Source organism: Mustela lutreola, chromosome 14 (genome assembly GCF_030435805.1).
Source record: "Mustela lutreola isolate mMusLut2 chromosome 14, mMusLut2.pri, whole genome shotgun sequence".
Taxonomy (NCBI): domain Eukaryota; kingdom Metazoa; phylum Chordata; class Mammalia; order Carnivora; family Mustelidae; genus Mustela; species Mustela lutreola.
In genome coordinates, this window is record NC_081303.1 from 10,519,321 (window position 1) to 10,544,216 (window position 24,896).

The 24,896-nt window shown below is 47.5% G+C and overlaps 1 protein-coding gene across 2 annotated transcripts in view; it reads left to right on the forward strand.

The window, feature by feature from the left end:
- The window catches only part of KIF26B (kinesin family member 26B), a 411,889-nt gene that overhangs the window by 268,913 nt on the left and 118,080 nt on the right, over positions 1-24,896 (forward strand). For both annotated transcript variants that reach the window (XM_059144968.1, XM_059144969.1), the window contains one exon: positions 21,271-21,454. In XM_059144968.1, the coding sequence (XP_059000951.1) occupies positions 21,271-21,454 (184 nt within the window). The remainder of the gene's footprint in view (positions 1-21,270; positions 21,455-24,896) is intronic.

The window sequence follows — 24,896 nt, forward strand, 5'->3', positions numbered from 1 at the left end:
TGCGAAGCCCTTCTCTGCCTATTGGCTGGCTGTGCGAAAGGGAAATTAAGGAATTCTGCAAAAGCCACAAATCCAAGATGTCAGCTCATAAATATGTAAACTCCTCGCTTAGGTAATAAGCTCCCTGACAGCCAAAACTGTCATTTGCACATTATCGTCAGCTGAACGCAGAGTTCCAGTTGCCAGACTGTCCCTGGATGCGGGGGACTCAAAGCTGGGGAGTGGGAGTGGGGAGGGGCAGCTGGGCTGATTGTTCCGGAAAGATCTCTGGCTGCTCTCCACCCCAGCGTCAGGGGGCTTTCTCTCTTGGTATTTTGATTACTAAGTGTAGGCAAAAATTTTTGCAGTGTGGCGTTAGCAGTAGGAAAAGGGTTGAGTATGAATATGTAAATGAAGGCTGGAAAAAACAGTCGCCAGCCTTGGGCTCTCAGCAACAGTGACTGAACCCGGACAGATTTCAATCTCTGTTGTATTACGTTTAAAACTCTGCCGGGATCTTAACCAAAATCAACAGTTGCCTATATATCTAATTTTAAATCCAGGCCTGCAGATAAGAATCAGGGCAGGAAGCAGAGGTTTGGTACCTAAACGTTTCCCGGGGCATCGGGTACATTGCAGGCAGTTTGTAAGGTTTGCGGGATCAGAGTGAATCTAGGGGAGGGTTGCTCAAGACGCAGATCCGTTCTGCTGAAATACTTCATGAGAAGCCCCAAAGTAGCCGTAGTAGCAAAATACTACTGGACATTATGGAAGAAAAAGAATAAGGTCTCCTTTGGGTGGTGGGGACGGACTTACACATGTTAGAGGTGTGTCTCGGGGATGAGGAAGCAGGTGGCCTTTCCGACAGAGGAGCTGGCATGAGGATTTATGCACAGAAGCATGCAAGTGCACGGCTGTCATGTAATTATATTCATGTTGCATGATGATTAAAACTCAAACAGTTGAGCCTTCTACAGTGTGGGGCTTGGGGGCATCAACACAACCCCCCACCCGCACCCACTGCACAGTTGAAAATAGCCTTTGGTTGACCAGAAGTCTTACCAATAACCTAGCCGATTAACATATATTCTGTACGTCGTATGTATTACAGGTACTGTATTCTTAACAATAAAGTAAACTAGAGAGAAGAACACGTTCTTAAGAAAATCATCAGGAAAAGGAAATACAGTTACCGAACCGTATTTACCAAAAAATCCACGTGTAAGTGGTCCTGCGCAGTGCAGCCTGGTTTGAGGGTGCGCTGTATTTTCTAGATTCTCAAAATAGGCGAAGATTCGTGATAGATTGTGGTAATCGGGTGGCACGTGGAGGATGAGGAACAAGCAGATACGACGGGAAATCAGGTCCCATTTCGCCGCTGATGGGAAACGACGGATTGTGGGGCAAGTACCCTGGGCGGATGCAAGACCCACACCTGTGCTGGGGACCGGGGTTCTGTGACTGATGGGGTGGGTGGTCTTAGACCCCTCATCCACTCATTTCATCTGTGCGTCCATTCATGAATATCACAGCGTAGAGAGGAAAGGCCATTCAGGAGAAGGGAGAGGAGATTGAGTCCAGAGAATCTGATTTCCCTTGAGAAGTGAAAAGTCCCTGGGAAACTTTCTCTAGTATAAGTGCAGGATCTTATAGTATCTTTCAGGTAATTTTTTAAAGGATTTTATTTATTTATTTTAGAGAATGAGAACAGAGAGAGGGACAGAGGGGAAGGGAGAGAGAGAATCTCTAGCTGATTCCACGCTAAGCACAGAGCCCAACGTGGGGGTCCATCCCATGACCCCGAGATTGTGACCTGAGCCAAAACCAAGGATCAGATGTTCAACCGACTGAGCCACCCAGGCACCCCCGCTTCGGGTAATTTAGTCTTTTTACAATTATAGTCAACACGCTGCCCGCCAGCATTCTGCTAATCGATTTCCTTTATGAAGGTGAACACCCAAAACTCTTGATGTTGGGAGATACTAATGACCCTTCCAAAACACCAAAGAAGGATAGGATAATAATTTGGATGCTCGTAAATCAGAGCATCATAGTGTTACAGAAGAAATAGCATTTCTGAGCTGGAAGAGTCCTGGGGGCAGTGGGGAGTCATGTATTTTGGTGACTTTCAGATCCTTGAAGAATGGCCTTCTGGGAGTAGAGACTGGGCTGCTCTCACACAGTCCTTCTTGGCTCCGATTGCGCATCCGTGTTTTCCAGTCACCAAATGTTCGTAAGGCCCTTGCATGCAACATGTAGGATAAATATTTGCAGGAGATGCTGGCCGTGCCCTCCAGGAGCTGCCTGTTTTGTAAGGGAGTAACATGCGTATGTGAAGAATGTAGACAGGAAGTTATTCTTAAAATACAATGAAAACCATCTAGGAAAGAAATGGAAAATCGTTTCCCCATAAAATGGAAGACGGGCCCCTGAAATAGAGAATTTGCTCTATTAGCGTGGACTACCACGGTCACATTTGTCTTATTTAAGAAGTTTTGAGCATCCAGCAGGAGAGAAAAGTTAGGTGATGTTGAGTGCGTGGCATAACCCATGTTTTTATTCTGGGGAAATGCAGAGTAGGATTAGAACGGAGTTGTCGAAAAATATGTTCTCATTTGTCATTCGTTCGTAACCTAAGAACATACCATTCAAGTCCAAGCACACTATTGATTTAATTAGCTTGAAAACATAATTTTGAAAAGTATCTATTTTTAAAAAATCAAAGATTCATCAGTTAGTGAACAGTAAATGGGAGCAGTGCCAACAGGCTTGGCTCTCTTGTGGTGAGAAGGACCCCAGGGATAGGCCAAGGAAATGTGGACTTTGAGCCCCCTCTGGAGGAAAAAAAGGGAGCCCTCCCCGGCTGCTCCGGCGGCAAAGGGTTTCTTTTCTAAAGGTCAGAAGTGGAAAAAAAAGAATCACCTAATCAAATTGACTTTTGGAATTAACCTTATAAATCCAAAGTCTACAGTCTCTAACTCAACAGAGAACCCAAGGAAGATATTTCCTTCAAGAGGCAGCTTCGAAAACATCCCTCCCTCAAAGTCTTGGTAAAACAAATGTTGGACACGGACTACTAATGATGTGGAAAAAATAATTATAACGAACACAATAATTGTATTTGTTTTACGAGTGTAATAGCCTGCAAAACCCCACACAACACAGTATTTCATGGATTATCATCATTTAAGAAGTCAGCAAGCCATAAAAACAAACAAACAAACAAACAAATCTGGTTATTTGCTCACTCATTCTACAGGTGTTTATGGGGTATCTACTGTGGGCGAGCAGGACTCCGGTCGGAGTGGGAGATACTAAGCATCAGCTCTGACCGCGTGCCCTCCTGTAGGATGAGCGAGGGTTGTGGGTATGGAGACAGGTAAGCAGAAAACACTGGGGAATCCAGAGAGGTCTTGGAAGCCTGGACTGCCTGCACCCTTTAAGAAGCATTCTGCAGAATCTTCTTTGAGCCCCCATACAAAATAGAAAATAACCATCTTTCCCACCGATGACGAAGAACCTGTTAACAGTCCTTGCTTTGGAATATTGAGAAACTCAAAGACATCCCAACAGGCCCCCCAAGCATAGCCTTGTGGAAGCCCTGGGCTTCTTGCAGATCCCTCCCGCGTGGTTTCCCAGCTCCTCCACTGATGGGAAGCAGGTGAGGACCCTATCAGGAAGACTTTTCCTCTTCAGGGTCAATGATTTGGAGCCAGTCCTCCATGCACCTGTCCGTGGGTGTGCAGCGCTGGGAACACAGCTGCAGGAAAGATGGGGGGGTGGCTCCTGACTTGATGGTGTTTGCAGTCCGGCGAGGAAGACACTAGTAACCACAGCCCGTTGTAAGGGGCAATGTGGCTGGTGACGCGTCACTCCTCCTCTTTCCCCTGAACCCCCCTCCCCCCATCAGGTGCCTGGCTCGTAGGTGTACACCCCCCTCCCCCCTGCGGGGGCGGGAAACACAGCAGTCGATTCTCGAAGCCTGGGGGCAGCACAGACAACTTACTTCTAGTGCCTTAAGGAAAGTGACTTTGTCTACACCCCATTTCAGTCATGGGCTGGTTTAAACCCAACTGCCCTTAGTTTGCTTGGGGCAGTGTTTTAGCTTGGCACGTGTATTTGTTCGGCGCACGTGCTCTCGGAGGGGCCCAGGACGCTGCCTGAAGTGTGTTGGTGACGGTGACCATCGGTTGTCCCGCCCTGGTCATTCCCGCACAAGGATGCACTGTCGAAGGAGCAACCAAGTTCAGTAATTGCCTCCAGCACGCCAAACCTGCAGACACACGGCTGACGCGGCTGACAGAGGGTCTACTCCGGCCCGTGGTTTTCAGGCCAGAGCAACGGCGCTGACGCAGATTTTCCTGACGTCTGATTTAAGGCTGTCCGAAGACCCCAGTTTGTTGGCTCCAATTGAGAATGTCTTTTTTTCTGACCTTTCTTGGCCACCAGGAAGGCCCCCCCCCCCCCAGCCAACGACACAACGGAAAACGCCCACTCGAGGTGCCGGGACCTAAACCCCCTCCTAGTCAGCCTCCCAGAGTGGACTGAATGTGCAGAAGCCCTTGGTGGGGCTGGTGTTCGCAGTCGGGGTCCACGGCTGCAGGGGCGAAGGCTTTCACCTTGCTTGTCTTTATTCACCTATTTAGAAGCTTCCGGAAAAGAGTCCCTAAAAAGGAACGCTGAAGACATGGTTTTCTTAAAATATTTCATGATGATGATAATTGTGGCAAACACGGTATGTACTCTGGGGCGGGAACTGTTCTAAGAGATAGACTGATAGACAGACGGACAGACAGACTGCGTAGTTTAAATCTCACTACTCCGTGAGGTGCAGCCACTCGTATATCTTGTTTGAGAGCTGACAAAACCGCGACACAGCCAAGAAATGTGCTCGACAAGGTCATAGAGCTGCGAGGAGCAGAAGGCAGTATCGAATCAAGGCAGTTTGGCTCCAGAAGTTCTGCTCTTGGCTGTTTCTCTTTTCTGCCTCTGGAGAGGCTCCGAAATACTAAAGCATCGTCACACTCGACAAATGTTCGCTGAAACACGCACGGATCCCTAAGCTAATACCGGTTCCCCACCCATGCTTCACTGTGGGGTCCCGGAGGCCCATCAAAATCATGGGCCTGAAAGCACCCTTGAGAGATTTTCTAGTCTAGATTGAGTCTAGAGTATCCATTGGCTAATCATCTAGAACCTCAGCTACCTGTAACGAATCGGGACCACCCAACTGAACCAACTTTGAAAGGATTGACGAATACAACATCATTCTATAGTAGGACATCGGTGGGGAGCTCCTCTTGGCCACCTCGATAGAAGTAGAACCAAAAAAAATCACCTAGGAGCTCAATGAAACACAAAGTAGGTACAGGTACCATTTGTTTAAGGATTTATACTGTATCTGTTTCCCCAAGATGGTTCTAAGTGGCTTATAAAATGTACTAAATAAATTAGATAATTTAATAGATAATAGATAGATAAATAAATTAGATCTTAAAATACATGTAGGCAACCAGGTAGAAGGAGACAGTAAGAGAAACCAGTTTCTGGACCAAGTTGGCTATGCAGTTGGACATTAATTAGGCTCTTAATTTTACAGAAACAAAAGCATATGGATCTGGAAGGAGTGAAAGGGGAAGGCATTGAGACATCTGCTGAGTTCCTACTACGGCCCGTGGTTCTGATGGCCACTTCCCATGTTATGTCCTTTGTCTTCCCAACAGACCTTTGCACTGGGCGTCATTATTTTCCTATGTGTCCAAGGAAATAGCAGAGCCAGGATTTGAACCAAGTCACTATGATCCCTAAGACGGGGCTTTTTCTCTTGGGTTATATTATTCTCACCCAATAAGGTGACGTATAGCATTTGTCTGCAGACTCCTAGTTTTTCTTGGAGAATTTGTTTTCATGGGTCCTTTAGGCAGGGAACCATGGGTAATAACACAGTAACCTGTAAATAGTAGGTGCTCAGTCAGTATTTGTAGAATAACTTGAATAAATAAGTGCATAGATAATAAGATGAAAGATATCTTCTTTCATTTTTGTAAGCTATAGAAATGGTTTTTATGGGTGCTTTTATATCAGCCCCTATTTAAGCACAACGTCGCATCGTAGCATCCTAATTACCAAGGCATTTAGGTAAAGATCTAAAACTATGTCTTATCTTTTTTCTTTGCTCGTTTAATGTTTTGAAAGAGCAGCGTAGGCCTCCTTCTGTTTACTTCTTCAGCCCCCCACTTATTCTTCAACCCCATGCAATGTGCTCTGCCTCTCCTTTGACTAATGTTCAAGGTCAACGATGAGCTTGTTAGTTCTGGTCCCATGGACACTCTTTATTCGCTTTGTTGGTCTCTTAGTGGCATTTTCCATCGGAGACCCCTCCCCCCACCACTGCCTGTCCTTCGCTCTCACTGTCCATGGCTCCTTTAACGCTCCTTTGCCCTCCCCTCTCTGCACCACTGGACAGATGTTGGGGTTCCTCATGGTTCTGTCCTGGGCCACTTTCCGTTCTTGTTCTGCTCGGCACCCTCCTGGACATCTCTGCCACTCTCGTGACTTCGGTGGTCATCTTCGTGTTAAAGACTATGCCATCGGAAAAACCAAAATCAAATATTTTTTTATTTCCAAATACTAAGAAAGATCTTAACCATGACTGTAAGTGGAAAATCAGTGGCTCCTCTTCATGAAGTCAAGGCTAGGGGAAAAAAGCAAAAGCTCTGATGTGTTTCCGAATCTTTTCTTAGTAATTAGTCCTATGTCAGGAGTCACTTCTTTGTATCTTTGAACACCTCTTTGGACTGGTGGTTATTACTTATCTGTTTGACAGAGTTGAAGGAAAGCACAGACATTTAAAGATAAAGTGCTTATAGCCACTCTCAATTGAATATCATTCATAAAGATAGAATGCCTTCTGCAATTTTAATAGAAATCAATGTGAAATAAGATTCAATTTATAAAAACTCAAATTACCGGCAATTTGTAGAGCATGTCTGTTGCGCAAACGCAGGAGTCCACACGAGAAGATGATTGATCATTTGATGGATTATATAACGTGACTCACGTTCTGTCCAACCGAGCGAGAGTATATCACCGATGCAGCTGGATGGATTCCTGCTTTAGAGAATGGGTGTTTTATTCCTTTCGTGCAATCTGTTCCTAGAAGTTCTGTTAGAATAAATATTATCTTCCTGATGCCTGGGAATTTTATTCTTAGCCAAGGATTGAGTGTCAGAAAACCATAGTTGCAGTTAACAACAAGTTAGTCAAGTTGAGATACTACTTTAAGCCAATATGGCTACTTAAAATAATAGAATCATGCTCCAATTCTGCAAAAATGGGCTTCATTTAATTTAGGACTGCAAAAATGAACACTCGCCCCAGCATAAAATATGTAACATTACCTACTGTAGATTTCACCGACCGCAAAGTAATACTCCTTCCAAAGTGAACATGAGTGAACTGGGCAGCTTCACCCAGGTCAGGTTTCAGAGTTAACCAGGAAATGTGGACAAAATCTCCATTTGCTTTGATCAATTTCTCTGTTGCCGGCAATTTCTAAACAATTCCTTTTGTTACAGCAGTGTTTAATCTTTTTTTTTTTTTTTAAAGATTTTATTTATTTATTTGACAGAGAGAGATTGCAGGTAAGCAGAGAGAGAGGGAGGAGGAAGCAGGCTCCCTGCAGAGCAGATGTGGGGCTCCATCCCAGGACCCTGGGATCATGACCTGGGCCGAAGGCAGAGGCTTTAACCCACTGAGCCACCCAGGTGCCCCAGCAGTGTTTAATCTTTTGATCATTCTTTTCAAAAATATTTATTAACTGCAAGATAAAATAAGTATGAAGAATGTAGCAAAATCTTTAATGGAGAGGAATCCCCTGAGTTGTTATTCTTCCTGGCTTCTCCCTCCTCCCCCTTACTATATGGATGTACCTGTACACACGTGTGCACACACACACGCACACACACTCCTGCTTGTGCACAGCGCCCGAGAACCTCAGGAGCAGCAATAGGGACAGTAAATGCAGTAGTGGGATGGGAGGGAGTTAGGGGAGGGGGGAAGTCCCTTCTCGGCACTCAAGTCACAACCTGTCAATGGAGATGTGCACCCCGGACCTGCCTCCTTTCCCTTCCCATGCTACCTTGTAGCATAATCACCCTACACCTGCAGAAATAATCAAATAAGCCATTATGTGCAAGAGAAGGTAAATTATCGGGGTTCCTGGCTGGCTCAGTCGGTTCAGCATCTGACTCTTAGTTTTGGCTCAGGTCATGACCTCAGGGTCCTGAGATTGAGCCGTGGGGCGTACTCATGCTCTGTGCTGAGTCTTTCCCCTCTGCCCTCCCCCCCCCAACTCGTGTGCTCTCTATCCCAAATAAATACATAAATCTTTTTAAAAAGTGTAGGTCATTGTTAGCAGCTTTGATTCAATGTCACAAAATATTCACCCCTCCCATCTCCTAGACTGTGATTACTATAGATTCTTTCTCCATTCATGAGTTATTTTGCTCTGGACTAATCTCTCATCTATGCTGTTCAGTAGAGATGGCTTCTGTACTGAAAATAAAAGTTGCTTCCTTCCTCTGCACGGGAGCTTTTGCACATGCTTGTGGTGAGTGCACTTTATCCCAGTGTGCCTTTACTGTGGTTGTCACAGTCTGCATGGACTCCAACCCACATGGCCGAGTAGGTAGGAAAGGAGAGGGTTACTGTAAATTTCTGCCGCTCTCCTTCTAGTGGGGCTGCAGAGGTGCCGGCAATCAAAAAGACGTCCCAGCATCAGGGGCAGAGCAGCCTTGCCGCAGAGTCAGGGACAGACGTTCTGCGCCTCTGCCGCGTCCAGTTTGTCCCACCGTATTGCGGAGACCTCATGCGGATTGTCGTTCTTTGAAATAACTTACTTAATGATGTCCTCCAGTTTCAACTATAGCAAATAATTTGTTGAACAAAAAGAAATATTGATATTAAAGGAGAAAAAAATGACTTCCTTTAGCAAACAAAGCCGTGATATTCAAATTTAATTAACCAAGAAGCCCCCAAACCACAGAGCACAGTCACCCAGCATTGACAATTAATTAGCTTTGCATCTGAAAGAGCCACAGGTATTGAGCAAAGAGTTGTGGATTAAAGGCTTTTTTTCCTCTGCCCACGCTGTCCATTTCTAGCTCTCACACCCTGATAGCACTTGGCTGCTTCAGGCATCAAATTATTTCTGGAGTGAGTAACTCCATGTCAGTTTCTCATTTCACGTGATCATAATACCGGAAGAGCGGGAATAAAGCCCCATTTCTTTTCAAATAAAGACCTCAAAGGTGAACACCACCATGGCTATTCCATTTCTGCTGCCTTTCAGGATAATTCCCTGCCAAACAGCTAAGGAAGATAAATATTAAGGTAAACTCCTGGGGAATGAGTGGTCACCCTGGGCTTTTAAGTGGGCTATCTTGTTTAGGGTAAATCATGCAATTTCTGCCTTGAACATTACATTAGCATATGCATCAAGGATTTAACTAGAAACTACTGGAGTTAGCATTTACAAGGCAGCATGATGTAATGAAAAGAACATTAGATTCATTGGATTCTTAAAATCGAATTATCTGAAATATGCTTATTCCTGGAAGGAATCTTAATTTTAGTTTAGACGGTCTTTGTACTGCAGAAGATCTATGGGCGTGTACACTTTCGCACACAAACACACACACTGGACAATTCTTTCTCACCAGAGAAATCAGGCCTTCGTATTCCCCGAGGAATGGGCTCTCATTAGCCTGTGATTGTCTTTTTCTGTCTATAGCTGGATGGTCATTACTTGGTTTCATCTACTTCATTCAGTAAGACTAGCCAGTTCTCAATTATTTGTGTTTATGAAATATCCGAGGGATCGTAGTTCACTATGATCATATATATCTGGTTTGAGATGGAGTTTTAAATTTATATTTGCACTTACTCAGGTCTGGTGTCCTAGGTGCTCATAGTTCTTTTTTTTTTTTTTTTTTTTTTTAAGATTTTATTCATTTATCTGAGAGAGAGCACATGAGCGAGGAGAGGGGCAGAGGGAGAAGCAGACTCCCCACTGAGCAAGGAGCCCAATGCGGGGCTCAATCCCAGGACCCGGGGCCCATGACCCCAATGTAGCAAAGATGTTAGGATTCAAAGCCGACGGCCCAGAAAGAATTCTTGAGACGTCTTTGGTGCAAAAAGGTGGTTTTATTACAGCACGGGACAGGACCCGCTGCCCTGCGGTTGTGAGGAGTGGCTGATTATATAGTTTCAAGTTGGGAGGGCGTTAGGAAAAGCTTAAGTCTCTAAGGAATCTGGAAGCAAGGTTTCCAGGACCTTGAGAGGGCTGGCTATTGTTAGAAAAGGTCGTTTACTACAGTCTAATAAAACCTTAGTCATGAGACCCTTTAGATGTGTATTGGTGGGTCTTACGCTCTGGGTGAGGGGGTAATTGACAACACGTATCTTGGGGAGCGGGTGGTTAGAGATAAAGGAAATGTCCACAGGAATTTTTATATGTTTAAGTAGACTTAACAGGATCCTGGGGGATCGGGTTAAGATTGCCTTTTGCCCTTAGCAAGGTGTTAACATCGAGGCAGCTGAGTCCCTCGAGGAATGTCACTCTGCCTGTTTCAGGGACTTGTCAGTGGGCTCTGCGTAGCAAGGAAATTTAATTTTTCTTTTGCCTTCGTTTTCCACATCAACCTGAGAGGAAGGCAGATGCCACCCAGGTGCCCCCACAGTTCCTTTAATTTATGTATGACTGGGCCCCATGTACAAACGTATGGCTCAGGAAGAGGTTACATCATGTAGTTTCCTGGGTACTAAGCTGGCTTGGCCTGGACAGATCAGGCCAGAGATGAAGCTCTGCGGACAGGAAGCCCCTGGTCAGAAGGGAACCACTAGAAGGTCTGTTAGCACAGGGACAAGTGTGTAAGGACCCAAGTGCAAATGGGGGGAAAGCCCAGGGCCATGAACCCGGGCTGGAACAGAAGTCCAGCTAGCCAAGAAGAAGCCAGGAGGCAGGAGACTGGGAAGCTGGGTTAGGAGTCTGGGAAGACCAAGACCCTAGCCCCAGTGCACAGCCCCTGGCCCCATGTCAGGCTTCAGGCAAGGCTGTGTCCTGCGGGAACAGGGCAGTGTGCCCACACCGGGCCCGTGTCTTACCTGCCACTGTCCAGATGCATTTCAAGGAGAACGCCCCGGGTGCTCCTCCAGACCGCGGGGCTCCTTAGGTCTTTCTCCTCCCTGAGAAAGCTCTTCCTGGTGTGTATCGTGGGTCAGGAGGCTGCAGCCCTCCCCCCACCCCGCAGAGAGCAGGGAGTACAGGAAGTGTAGCTTTGTAGGTGTGTATAGAGAGCAATAAGGCTACACAGGTAATGAAGAAATTAACAGCTCTGGAGTCAAGTTCAGGGGTATGTCCCCTGGCATCCAAGGCAGTGGACGAGTTGGCAGTGGGCTCCTTTAGACCTGTTAGGCAGGAGTAGAGGATAAGTTCAGGGTTATTCCATCTTCCAAGGTTCTTAAGAGTAGCGTGCGTGCACTTTCTTGAGATAGGACTGATCGCACACGTTTGAAGCAAGACGCATCTTCCCAGAGGTCCCTCCATCTCAGAAACAGAGCTTCCTGGTCCCGCGTGAGCATTTCCCTCCAGGTCCTGCCCTGGCGTTGGTCATCTGGGCAGGACTGGGGACGGGCACGAGGTTTGCAGGATGTGTAGAGATAGGAAAGGGAATAAAGAAGGCCACATGTCTCCAAGGCTGCCCGTAGAAGGCGGCACCAAGTCGTCCAGTTCTGGACAAGTTCATTGGAGCAGAGGTCCCCCACCTTCTCTTCAGCCCGGGGACCCCGCCTCCTGCAGATGGCTCCCCGCTCCATCAGTGATCCCCTGGACGGAATATCCAAGGAAGCCAAGAAGACCAACCTGTGACAATGTCCAGAGTCTTGCTTCCAGACAGGCGGAAGTGAGCCAGGCTCGGTGAACGGTGGGTTATAAGCAGCAGCTGCATTTTATTTTTTTAAACATCTTTATTTGGGGCTAGGCAAGCATCTCTCTTTTCATAACAAGGACCTTGGCTCGGCAAACACTCTCATAGGTACCCAGCTTTACGCAAAGAAGGTTTTACTTGGAATCACTTTTGCAAAAACCGTAGCTTACGAACACGTTCTTTCTGCTCCCATTATTTTTGACATGAGCCGTATTTTTTCATTTATTCATAATCTTCTCCCTCTGACCATGAAAAATATCCAGACACGAATGGATTTGCAATATCGACCGACGACATGGTTTTCAGATACTGCTCTTTTGCCCATGTGGTGCCCCCGGGTGTGGGTGAATGGTGTGCCGCTCAGATAACACTGTTTGGGAGAAGCTTCCAGATCTAGCCTGCTGGTGAGACTCTTTAACTGGGTGGCAGGGACCCCCGCCGCATGTCTGCAGGCTCTTTCACGCTTCTGTTTATCTCCGCTGCTACGGAGCCAGAAGAAAGTTATCGGTTGTGCTGGGTTATGTGGATTCTTCTCCTGTATCCATTTTCGCAGTGGACTCTTGGACACAGAGCAGCTGCTGGGTGACTCACAGATGACTTTCGTGATATCCACAGCCCATTGACTGCATAGTCGTTCTGTGTATAGCTGCCATCCGGTAAACACCGATGGACTGATTGAGTTTCCCAAGCATTCACATGCATTCTAAGCAGCTTTCAGCATCCCGCGGGTGTCTTTAGAGGGAGGGGCACGAGGTAGTGGTGGATGGTACACACGGATGTCTGTTGTTATTGTCATGCAAGGGCTCACTCTGGGTTGGGACTATAGGGACAGAGAAGCCATTTTCGTCTAATTTGCCATTCACGTCCTAATTCTGGGCATGACCTGACTCACTCAGTGGAGACATTCTTCCCCTGTGCTATGAAGGTACGTTGCTAGGCAACCAGATCAGTAATTGGTAAATGCTTATATATGATTTGATTTGAGTTCCACACAAAAATATATAACTGCTTTTTTTGTGGAGCAGTGGTTTCATTATTAAGCAAACGATTATCATCTGGGTTTTTTTTTGCCCAAATAAAATAAGATAACTGCTTTCATTTATCAAGTTGGGTAATAACATGACGTTATGGACCAACCTGGGCCCCAGATGAGCGAAAGCTTGAATCCTGATCTCAAGTGTGAGAATCACTAGTCCCACAATGGTGGAGAAAATCTGGTAACTTCTGAGCCTTCAGTTTTTTTTTTTTGTTTTTTTTTTTTTTTTTCCGAACATGTCACTTGCGGGTACAGATCCCTTTCCAACTTCTTACCCCAGATCGCTGCGTGAAGATGGGTGTGACCGTGGGTGGAAAATGCTTTAGAAAGAGTAAGACCATCCAAGGTCTGAGTGTTATCTAAAACTTCAGGCTCCTTGAGCATGGGGCTTTTTGTGTCATAACCTCCAAGGCTGGATGGATCTGGCAGCTCCAAGCAGCGTCCACACTGTCCCCTCAACAAGGCACAAAGCTCTGGGGCGGGTGGCAGGTGCGGAAGAAAGGACGCGTGTGGTATTGACCTTCAGGGAGCTGGACGCAGCGCTAGAAACACTGACAGAGAAGCACTGCCCCCACCGCAGAGCAGCATCTCATTAGGGGTTGGAACCTCAGATAGATTCTCTTAAGACCAATGGCTGTAAGACTTCAAGGACACAGGTGAGGCCCCCAAAGACTGAAGGAGTCGATGACGGCAACTTACAGGAGCCCTTGAAGAATGGGCAGATTTTTAAGAGAAGAATCTGGGTGACTTCATAGAAATGATCACTGTGGGTGAGCGCTGTGCGTTAAACTCTAGATGTCAGTTCGTTTCCGAACTCTGATCGCGATGGGCTGCACTGTTCCGTGCAACGTGGTGCCGAGGTTAATGGTCAGCTGTTGTTTTACTCCTGATGGTAAACATTTTATTTGAAGTCATGTCCTGAATTATCTTCCCGCACTAATGAAATGGATCATTTACATAAAAATCAGGAAAACCACAAGACCCCGTGTGCTTTTCAGCCTCAGGAGACATGGAAATGACCTCGGTGACAGCCAATTACAGCCTGGAAAGGTGAAGGAGAAATGCTCTTCTTCCCTGCTGGGGAGTCTCCGACCCACACATCATACTTCGAGGCCGGGCCCCAGTGCTTTCCAGCCGACGTGGTTTCCAAACGATGCGTGACTGGTGTTTTGTTGCTGTTGTTTCTGGTTTTTTATGCGCACATGGACATCCTACTTGTTTCCAGAAGCTTTGCCTCAGACCACTGGTTCTTGTCATGTATCCTCTCTATTTCTAATCGGCTTTATTTTCTTCGACCCCCCGCGTCACTGACCCTGCAGATTTCTGAGGAGCTGCTGTGGTCTGTCATGTCATTGCTTATTATCAGGCCGTCTTAATCCTCCAGGCATTGAAATATTTTCTAGTGGCACAGAAGCCCTCGCAGCCCAGGGCAGCCCCAGCCACGGTCACGTTAGATGAGAGTGGGGTGTCTTTTACAAGCTGACAGTGGACGTCCGATCCCTGTCGTCCCCTCCTGGGTCAGGACCCTTTCTGTGCGGCAGATGGGGCAGTGTGGAGGCCTCCCTCACCTCCCCCCCCCCCCGATTTAGTACAGCTTGAATGACCTCTTAATTTATATAAACCATTTACCCACCTCTCTGAGCATCCCGCACTTGGACACCCCCCCGGGATGAGAAGAAATGATCTCTTTGGGGCGCCTGGGCGGCTCAGTCGGTGAAGCGTCCAGATCTTGATCTCCACTCGGGTCTTGATCTCAGGGTCATGAGTTCGAGCCCCCACACTGGGCTCTGCGCTGGGAATGGAGCCTTCTTTAAAAAAAAAAAAAAAAAAAAAAAAAAAAAAAAGGAGGGCGCCTGGGGATCGAGTCCCGCATCGGGCTCTCTGCTCAGCAGGGAGCCTGCTTCCCTTCCTCCCTCTCTGCCTTCCTCTCTCTCTGCCTGCCTCTCCATCTGCTTGTGATTTCTCTCTGTCAAATAAATAAATAAAATCTTTAAAAAAAAAAAAAAAAAAAAGGAAATGCTCTCAGAATGTGGTTGGCAAAACACAGTATGTCAATTCCAAAAAGGATAGTGAATCCTTAAAAAAATGGCTATGTTGCCTGATACTCCTGCCCGTTCCCTAAAGAAAGTTCTATTCCTCATGAAGCTAATAATAATTCTCCGTGTATTGTTAAGTCAGCATTTTAGTAATCTCTGCACACTAAGGGTGGCAGACCCCAATTTAATTCTCATGAGATACACTTGTCATGAGGTGCTTTCCATTTAAGCTCCCACAATTCTGAAAATTCCAGGTCAAATGGTCTGTCCCACAAATGCAAAAAAAAATTTTTTTTTAAAAAAGAATCCGCATAAAGTCCCCCTCTGATCTATATAACTGAGACCTAAGATTTTCCCCCAACTAACCCAATTACATTTAACCAGGTACTATTTACCTCTTTTTTTTTTTTTTTTTTTAAAGATCTGGGTAGATCTGGCCAATGAAAAGAAGTGAGCATCCCATAGGAAGGTGACTTCAATTCCAACCTGATTCCTAGAATCAGAGAGCATCCCACAGTGTGTTAGGGTAGCTGTCTCCTGGTGGGATGACAAGGCTGGGGAGAGGAAGGGCCAGAACCCAGTCGGAAAAACTGAGCCCATCAGTTTAAATTCTTGCCAAATTCCCAGCCTCCTAAGGCTTAGCGTGGCACCAATTTCCTTATACGCATTCAGTAACTATGAATTTCATCCTGTTAGAGAGACGATCTGTTTTCTTGAAATAAGGCACAGAGACGTAAATGAAGCTTATGGATATTTAGAGATGTGTGCTGGGATGCATAGCTTGAAGTCACCAAGGATAGTATCTGTGATAAGAATGAGACAAGTAGGGGCGCCTGGGTGGCTCAGTCGTTAAGCGTCTGCTTTGGCTCAGGTCATGATCCCAGAGTCCTGGGATCGAGCCCTCCATCGGGCTCCCTGCTCAGCAGGGAGTCTGCTTCTCCCTCTCCCACTCCCCCTGCTTCTCTTTCTTCTCTCGCTGTGTCTCTCTCTCTGTCAAAAAAAAAAAAAAAAAGAATAAAATCTTAAGAAAAAAAGAATGAGACAAGTAAATATAGCTTATAGTAGTGTTTTAGGGCTTTTTGGTTGTTTGAAATCTTCTAAGACGACCGCTAAGTTGTTTTTTTCCCTATGAAGAAAGAATTTATTAGAAGGCATTAATTACACATCTAGCCAAAATGTCTTTACCTGTTGAATTCTTTCATGACTCTGTCTCCTTTGTGTCACCAAGTAATATAATTATTCATGAGAGATTCCTAGACCCCAACCTTCCTCTCTCTGCCCGTCACTGAAGTGCTATATAATAAAAGCAGAAGCTGCTGACTTCCAAGAAGCTGGAACATACAAGACCGATCAGATCAAACAGCTGGCTCTAATACTGTCGAAATTAAAGTAAAATGTTCTCATAGAACATAAAGCTATAAAACATGGCTCTTATTAATTTTTCCAATTCGGGAATTCTCTTGAGTACACTTATTTCCTATACATGTTTTAGAAAGAAAGTAATTTTTAACTGTATTCTCAAAATAATTCCCTTCATCACTATTTTTCTGCATTGAAGCCAGCAGAGGCTTCCCTAAATGGAATTTAGTGATTCCAGGAATCATTTCAGAAACTCTGCCTTGGAAGAGATTTTGGGAATCATCTGATTCTCCCAACACATGCCTCGTTCCCCCTAATATTCTCTAGAAGTGGTTTTCTAGCTCCTCCTTGGGCATTTCCAGTGACAGAAAACTCACTATTTTATGAAACAGACCCATGACTAATGTGTTACTCTAGTTTCTAGAAAGATAAGCCTTAGACTTGTAAACCCAAGTGTGTGTTTCTGTCCCACCTGCCTGTTTTGCTCCCTAGAGAGACAGTGTTGCACAACATGGGGCGGGCAGACCCACCTTTAGTCTCCTCTTGTCTTCCTACAATCCTACAAAATGCCATCTATTAAGAAATTCCTTTGTACCGAACCCCTAACACACAGTCTTATTTCATTTTCCTAGAAAGTCTACCATTTTTGTTTGACCTGACTACACAGAAACTGAGTGTGATCATCGTGCCGATGACGGTGACGATGGTCATGTTTTCGCACGCCAACCAATCGCCAGGTGCTATGCACACCCTTCACATACGTTATAAACAGTCGGGATTGAAGTGATTTGCCCGTTATCTACCCAGTGTCTGAAGAAGCTGGATGTTCAGATTCAGGTCAGATGCTAAAGGACTCCGGAGTTCATTCTTGAAAGCCCTGTTTCTTTGTGAAATGGAAGGATCATTGTCTTCCTCTGCGGGTTGTCTGAGACCGAATAAGATGGCTTGTGAGGCTTGAAAAATTCTTCCTGCTACATGTCAGTTACTCATTTTTTAAAAGATTTTATTTATTTGTGAAAAAGAGCGAGAACACATGCACTCGAGAGGGGGTAGGGGCTGAGGGACAAGCAGACTCCGTGCTGATCGTGGAGCCCAATGTGGGGCTCGATCCCACAACCCAGGGATCATGATTGAGCTGAAATCAAGACACAGATGCTGAACCGACTGAGCCACCCAGGCGCCCCTATTCATTTTTTTTCTTTTTTTTCTTTTTTCGAAGACCGTTTTTTTAGAAGACTTTTCCTTCCCTTTTCTCCTGGTTTCTATTCTCTGGGCTAAATAGCCCCAGATCCTTCAGTCTTCATTCATTCATTCATTCATTCAGCATATCCTTGTGCTCCTTTGGCCCCACTGGGATTTACATTCTAGAGAGGAAACGGACAATAAACAACACAAATGATGACTAAGTAAGTCACCTGCTGTGTTAGAAGACAGGAAGTGCCATGCAGGGGATGGGTGGGTGAGGCCGGCGGGGTAAGAGGAACGAGGAGATTGGGGGCGGGTGCTGGCGGTTCATTTACTATGGCTGTGTAACCAGTTACCCCAAAACTTCATGGCTTAAGTCAACAACGATCACTTATCATCTCTCATGGTCTCTGGAGTTCAGAAATTTGGGACAAGGCATAGTGGGGTGGCTTATCTAGGCTCACAGTGCCTTGGGCCTCAGCCAGAAGACTCAAAGTATGGCCACTGCCATCATCTGAAGGCTCATGTACTCAGATGTCTGGTGGTTGATTCTTGCTGTCGACTGGATGCCTCTGCTTTTCTCTGTGTGGCCTTTTCCACGTGACACAGGCTTCCTCACAAGGCAGAGGCCAGGTTCAAAGATAGAGCTGGTAGAAGCCATATTTTCTGTTCTGACCCAACCTTGGAGGTCATGCAACATCATTCCCACCACATTTTGTTGGTCAAGGCAATTTTGAAGTTCCAATGGCATTTGAAGAGAAAGAAAGTAGACCGTGCCTGTTGATGGAGACACATCAATGTCACGTCCTGGGAAGAGAATGTGGAATGGGAGACATGTGGGTGCAGCCATCTTTGGAAAGTGCAGCCTGACGTGGTGGGCAGGGTGGGTTCCCTGATGTGGTAACACGTGAAGAAAGATTTGAAGGAGGTAGAGGAGCGAGCCATGTGCCTACCTCTACCTGGGCCAGAGTGTTCCAGGCTAAGGCAGGAGTCTGTGCAAAGGCCCTGCAGTGGGAGTGAACCAGGAGCATTTGGAGGCTAGTATGGCTCGATGAGAGTAGCTGAAGACCAAGAATAGTAGGAAGGGTGGTCTGAGGTAAGAGGGACGGTACATGGAAGGCTTTCTAGTCCACTGTAATTACTTCAGCTTTTCTATGAGATGAGAAGCAAAATGGAGGAGTTGGGTTTTCTGAGCAGTTGTGTTTTAAATGAACCACTCTGACAACCGTGTGGAAAACAGCCTGGGCAGTGAGGTTGCAGGCTGGGGAAGGACAACAGAGGAAGGACGAGTTAGGAGACTCTTCTAGAAACCCAGGCAAGAGGGGTTAGTGGCTCAGACAGAGACAGTGGCGGTCAAGGCAGTGGCCACAGGCGGCGGATCGTGGATGCATTCTGGAGTTACAGCCCAGACAGTTTCCTGATGGATCGGCTGCATGGTGTGAGAGAGAGAGGAGTCAGACATGCTGGGGCCATTGCATGGACGGGACTGTCATTTTCTAGAAGAGGGGAAGCCAAGGAAACAGTTTTTCAGGAAAAGATCAAGAATTTAGTGTCTAAGCCCGAGACCTTGATTAGATATCCAAATAGAATTGGGGAGGGGGTAGCTGGATAACTAAATACAGATTTCTGGAGAGAGGTCTAAGCTGGAAATAAAAATTTAGGGGTCCTGGGCATTGCGATGTTATTTAAATGGTGTTCCTGGGAGATAACAGCCAGAGACAGAGGGTAGACATGGAGGAGCCCTGAGGCATCCCGCCTCTGAGGAGTGAGGGGAAAGGGAAGAAACCAGCTGAGAACACCAGAAAGGCATGGCCAGGAATGTCCTGGAAGCATTCACAAAAGCGAAGGATATAATCACTGCTTTGATGGGTCAGGAGAGAGGGGTCTGAGAACCACACCACTGAGCTATGGCGCAAGTCATCAGCAGCCAGACAAGAGCCCTTCTGGAGCAGCTGGGGGTTGGATCCCCCCCGCCCCACCATGGAATGTGCTCAGAGGCAGGGGGAGGAGAGGAACCAGAGAAAACAAGGATAGACAGGTCTTGCCCTGAGTTTTGGGCAAAGATGAGCAAGGAAACAGAACGGGAGCCAACCAGGGAAGACGAACCAAGAAGAGGTGTTTTTCCTTTAAGACAGGAGAAACAGGGGCACCTGGGTGGCTCAGTGGGTTAATCCTCTGCCTTCGGCTCAGGTCATGATCTCAGGGTCCTGGGATCGAGCCCCACATCAGGCTCTCTGCTCGGCAGGGGGCCTGCTTCCTCCTTCTCTGCCTGCCTCTCTGCCTGTGTCTGCCTACTTGTGATCTCTGTCTGTCAAATAAATAAATAAAATCTTTAAAAAAAAAAAAAAAAAAGACAGGAGAAACAACAGCACGCTTGTATGCTGTTGGGAATGATCCAGTATCTTCCAGAATGAAAATCTGGCCTTGCAAGAGAGAGAGAGAGAGAGAAGGGACCCTGGGATGATGTCCTTGGGAGGGCCCTGCATATGATTTGACTCCCAGGACCCTCACTCTCCTCCACGCCGAGTGGGGTGTGGGTGGGCATGGGTGCTAGGAAGGAGGCTGGAAGGAATCCAGGAGTGAGTATATCAGAGTTGCTGCAATAACGTGGCCTCGTGGCCACCTGCTTTGATTTCCCCCCACCCCCCACCACCGCTCACTATAACAAGGATATGGTCTAAGTGTCGCAGAACGTTCGTATTGTAGGAGAGACGGTGTAAACTCCCAGCACTATAAGCGATGCCGGCAACCTCTCTCCTTCCCCATCTGCCCACTCTGTGCCACCTTTGTTGGCTCCGACCTTCACCCCCGGCGCTTGCCCTTGAATTGCATTTTTTCTTAAAGATGTTATTTATTTTGGGGGGACAGAGCACAAGGAGGGGAAGAGGGGCAAAGGGAGAGAAAAGCAGGCTCCCCGCTGAGCAGAGAGCCCGATGTGGGGCTCCGTCCCAGGACCCTAAGCTTGTGACCTGAGCCAAAGGCAGACGCTTCACCGAATAAGCCCCCGAGGCCCCCCTCATCAATGCATTTTGTATCAAAAGACACCCCGTCCCCCGCACAAATTCCCATTTTCCACACAAGCAGCCCATAGTCTCAGCACTGTATGTCTGGGCTGGACTGTGTTCTGTTTGGTGTTATGTTTCCAAAACCAGGTTGATTTATGTTTCCCCGTGGCCCTGGGCCGTGTGTTTTTCTTCCACAACCACACACAGAGTGAGCCTTGACGGGTCCTTCACCAGGGTGGTTGGGATTTTACAAGGTGTTCAAATTTCTAAATAACTCGTAAGGCCTCTCACACCGGAGTTCATACCAGAGAAGCTGTGGGATCATTAGCCTCGTCGGCGCTGTTGTTCCCCCAAAGACGGACCAGCTGCACCCACGCGTATGGCTGAGTGCGGCTCGCAAACCAAGCTTTAGAAATCGCGACTGCAGATTGCAGCACAGTCGTATGGCTTTTTTCCCTCTCTGTATGTAAGTGATTCGGTGGCTCATGAGGTTTGCTGGGCGGTACTGAGGGGCCACTGCCGAGCCCTCGGAGGACAAACAGGGAACTATCAAGCCTCAGGAAGAACCAGAGGTTCTTTAAGAGAGAGAGGATAGAGAGTAAGCCTGGCACATCTGACTGTCTGATTGGACACGGGATCCTACTCGCCCCTCATTGTCCCTCTTCTGCATTCTTTCCTTCCAGAGCGGCCCAGAAGCTAAACCTGTCTTCTAAAAAGAAGAAACATCGACCTTCCCTCTCGTCTGTGGCCGAGCCTCCCCTCTTCGCCACCAGCTTCAGCGGCATTCTGCAGACCTGCCCTCCCCCGGCCCCTCCCTGCCTGCTGCGGGCCGTCAACAAGGTGAAGGACACGCCGGGCCTGGGCAAGGTAGGTGCTGGGCGGGCGGGTCGCGCCGCTGGGGGTATAAGGGCGCAGAGCCCGGCTGGGCGGCTGACCCCGGAGGGTGACGGGGGGAACAGGAGACGGATTTAAATTCACTTGGGAGGACCGTAAACTTTGCTTTGGTTACGTGCACTGCGTTGCCAGTGAAGACCTTCCGGTTACTGGGGTCCGATCGGACGCGGGCAGGAAAAAAGCTGCTGTGCGGTGTTGGACGCGACTGTAACCATTTAAAAAAAAGGCAAAAAAAAAAGACCGCAGCAGGGGCAGGAGCCCCAGGGAAAACACAAATCCTAGAAAAGGAGGCCCACCCGCCAGCCGAGGCTATTAGGAGATGGGGCTTAGCTGGGTTTGGGGTCACTTTGTTTTCTGGCGTCACCCCCAAATGCTCCGCGTGACGTCACTGTCACTATTGCTCTCCGGCTGGGACATCAGCGGAGACTTCTAAAGATAGTTGACTCCAGAAAGGTGGCCGTTGTGCCTTTTCTCCTTTCCGTCGCGTGTAGGATGGGGCACATCCTTGCTGGAGCCTCGCCTACCTCAAGTCATTCGCCTGCCCTTCTTTCTGGAAGGTCGCAGGTCTGGCTGAACACGATGAGGACCCAGCTCTTACTGTGGCCCTCTCCCCTTGACCCAGACTCCGCTGGTCAGGTTCATGGTCTTCCCATAACTCGGAGTCCTTCTGGAGCTTGGGGCTCTCTGCCCCTTCCCTGGGCCCCTTCTTCTCCTCCCTGTCTCTCTGCCTTCTCCCGTGCTCTCCCCACCACCCCCACCGCCCCAGTTTCACCGCCCTCTTGGGAAAGTATCAACTTGCTATGTTACTCTTCCCAATGGCGTTTCAACTTCGAGATGATGTTGAATAGAGCAATGCTTACTCCAGTGGAGTAAGCATCCAGTTCTGGAATGTTCCACGGCATGGGGCAGGGTAGACAGCTGTCCGCTGATGGTTTTCCCAGCCCAGAAGCAGAGTAGGGAATAAAGCTGTCCTAGTCTCACCAGCCAGGACAGAGATGGTGAAAACCTTACAAATCAGGATCCCTCTCTAGGGAAGGGCTCACAGGGGAAGCCACTGAGGGAGAGCAGGGACACCTCAATGGGGCAGTTTGGGGTGGTTGACAAGCCACCTTCTGGGGACGGTGGGCACAAATAAACACAGGGCGTTCAAATCTTTATTTTTCTTTGTAACTGTGTTAAGATACCTATAAGGGGACATTTACCATGTGAGTCATTTAAATGGATGTGGGGTTTTGTTTTGCTAAGGAGTTTGGAACTCTAATGCTGGAGTGGAACTGCCCTGGGCAAAATGGACTTAGCTCTGTAGGCTTCTTCTGGAACAAGGGGACCAGGCAACCAAGGGACTGAACCAACAGAGTGTCACCAGCCAAGAAGATGACCCAGCGCTTGCATCAAAATTGTTTGGAGGGCACTGCTCAGCTAGAAGCGGACTAGATAGTATCCTACACACATAAGCAGGATTATAAATAAGATAAGTAGGTATGAGACCAGGGACAACCACAATTAAGATTATTATCGTTAGTAAATGAAAGCTTGCAAATACTCTTATTTTTTTAATGGAAGAGACCCTCTGTCTCACGCGTTTGCTATCCTATATGCTTCTTCCAGTGCGAGAAAAAGGGGTGACGGGCGGTCCTCTGACCAGGAATGGCAGGAGGTCCTGAGTGTGTCTGAGGTGGTGTGTCACGGACTGGGCCATCAGACTGGGTGTCCCAGAAGGTGACCGTGCTGGGGAGCCTGGAGCTGCTGTGGGGGCACCCAGCCGCCTGACCTTGAGCAGGAAAGCACCCCTGCTTTCCCACCTCTGCTGCTTCACCGTAAGGAACTGCTAGTCCTTCCCCTCACGGAGGGACTCACTCCCATCAATGGAGCTCTGTTACAGAACTTCAGTATTAACAGCTCTAAGAAATACGGTGGATTTGACTACGGAGTGGGTGCCCTGTAGGAATCCTGAGGCTGGAAGTAGGGAAGCCTGATGGAATTGCCAGAAGCAAGCCCAGCTCAGCCCTGCCCTCTTGTGCCTCAGCCGCCCCAGGTCTTCCTCCGGAGACCCGGGAGGTTCTCACTGGTGCAGAAGAGGCCGATGGGTTTATTTAGCTCAAATCCTCTCCTTTCATGAACAAAGTAACTGAGGCCCCCCCAGAGGGTAAGAGGTCGTCTGGTGCCCCCTGAGTCAGGAGCATTAAAGCCGTTTTATTTTCTAGGTCTCACTAGGCTGCCACGAGATATACATGAGTTTTAAAATTTGCCTTACCTTGTCTCCAAGAATGTGTGGGGGTCACGGTGGTAGCAAAGGATGCTGGGAGAGAAAGGCCCAGGGGAGCCCCGAAGAGCAGACGCACAGTGAGATCGGAGGTGCTCCATCGCGCCCCCTGCCGGTGCCAGCAGCTCCCCAGACCGTCCATCACCCAGCATCCGGCTGGCCACTGAGCACCAGTTGAGGCCAGAGCTCTTCCGGATGCCATGGCGATGGAAGACTTTACAAGTAACTTCAGTGTACTTGAAGCTCAAGTTCAGCAAACACAGGAAACACCCCAACCTCATCAGCATCTGGGGCTCTCCTGGGCACACTGATATTATTCCATGGGCACCTGTTATGTGTCAGGCACAGCCCCAAGCTGGGCACTAGGCTTGCAGTCACCGGCACACAAGGCAGAATGCCAGTCCTCACAGCACTTAGAACCTTGTGCATTACTCCAGTCAGTCTTAGGAATCTCACCAGTAGGGTGAGAATCTCACCAGTAGGGCAGCCCCATCAGTTAAGCGTCGGACTCCTCATTTCAGCTCAACTCACCATCTCAGGGTGGAGAGATGGAGCCCTGCTTCGGGCTGCGCATTGGGTTCCGTGCTGGGCGTGGAACCTGCTTAAGATTCTCTTTCTCCCTCTGCCTTTCCCTCCCTGCTCACGCACGTGTGCTCATGCACACGCTCAATCTCTTAAAAAAACTCTTTAAATGAAATCTCACCAATTTGGACCAAAATGAAGGACAATCTGATTTAAGGAAAAGTTGGAATTACTTCCAAGTAATATAAACAAAACTATACTAAGTGGTGTTGTAGAGACATTCTTAATGAATAGATAAAAATGATTAGTGGATGAAAGCAGCTTAGTCCCTGCTTGTATTTCATTGGTTTGGCTTATATGTAAATGATACCTCTAATCTGTTTGAAAATGGCTCCTTCTCCTAAGTCAGTAAACGCTCCTTGTGAAATTTATTTGCACAATTAATTAACATCCATGATTAAGATTCATTTGTTAGTTGTCACAGCTTAGTGTCAGAGCTCTTTGTCTTGGATTACAAGCTTCTAGAGCAAATCACGTTATCTGTTTAACTCCCTGAGTGTGAGGTTCTGCCGCCGTGCCTCCCATGGGCGGCACTTTTGAAGACGAAACTGGTAATGGTGACAGTCATGT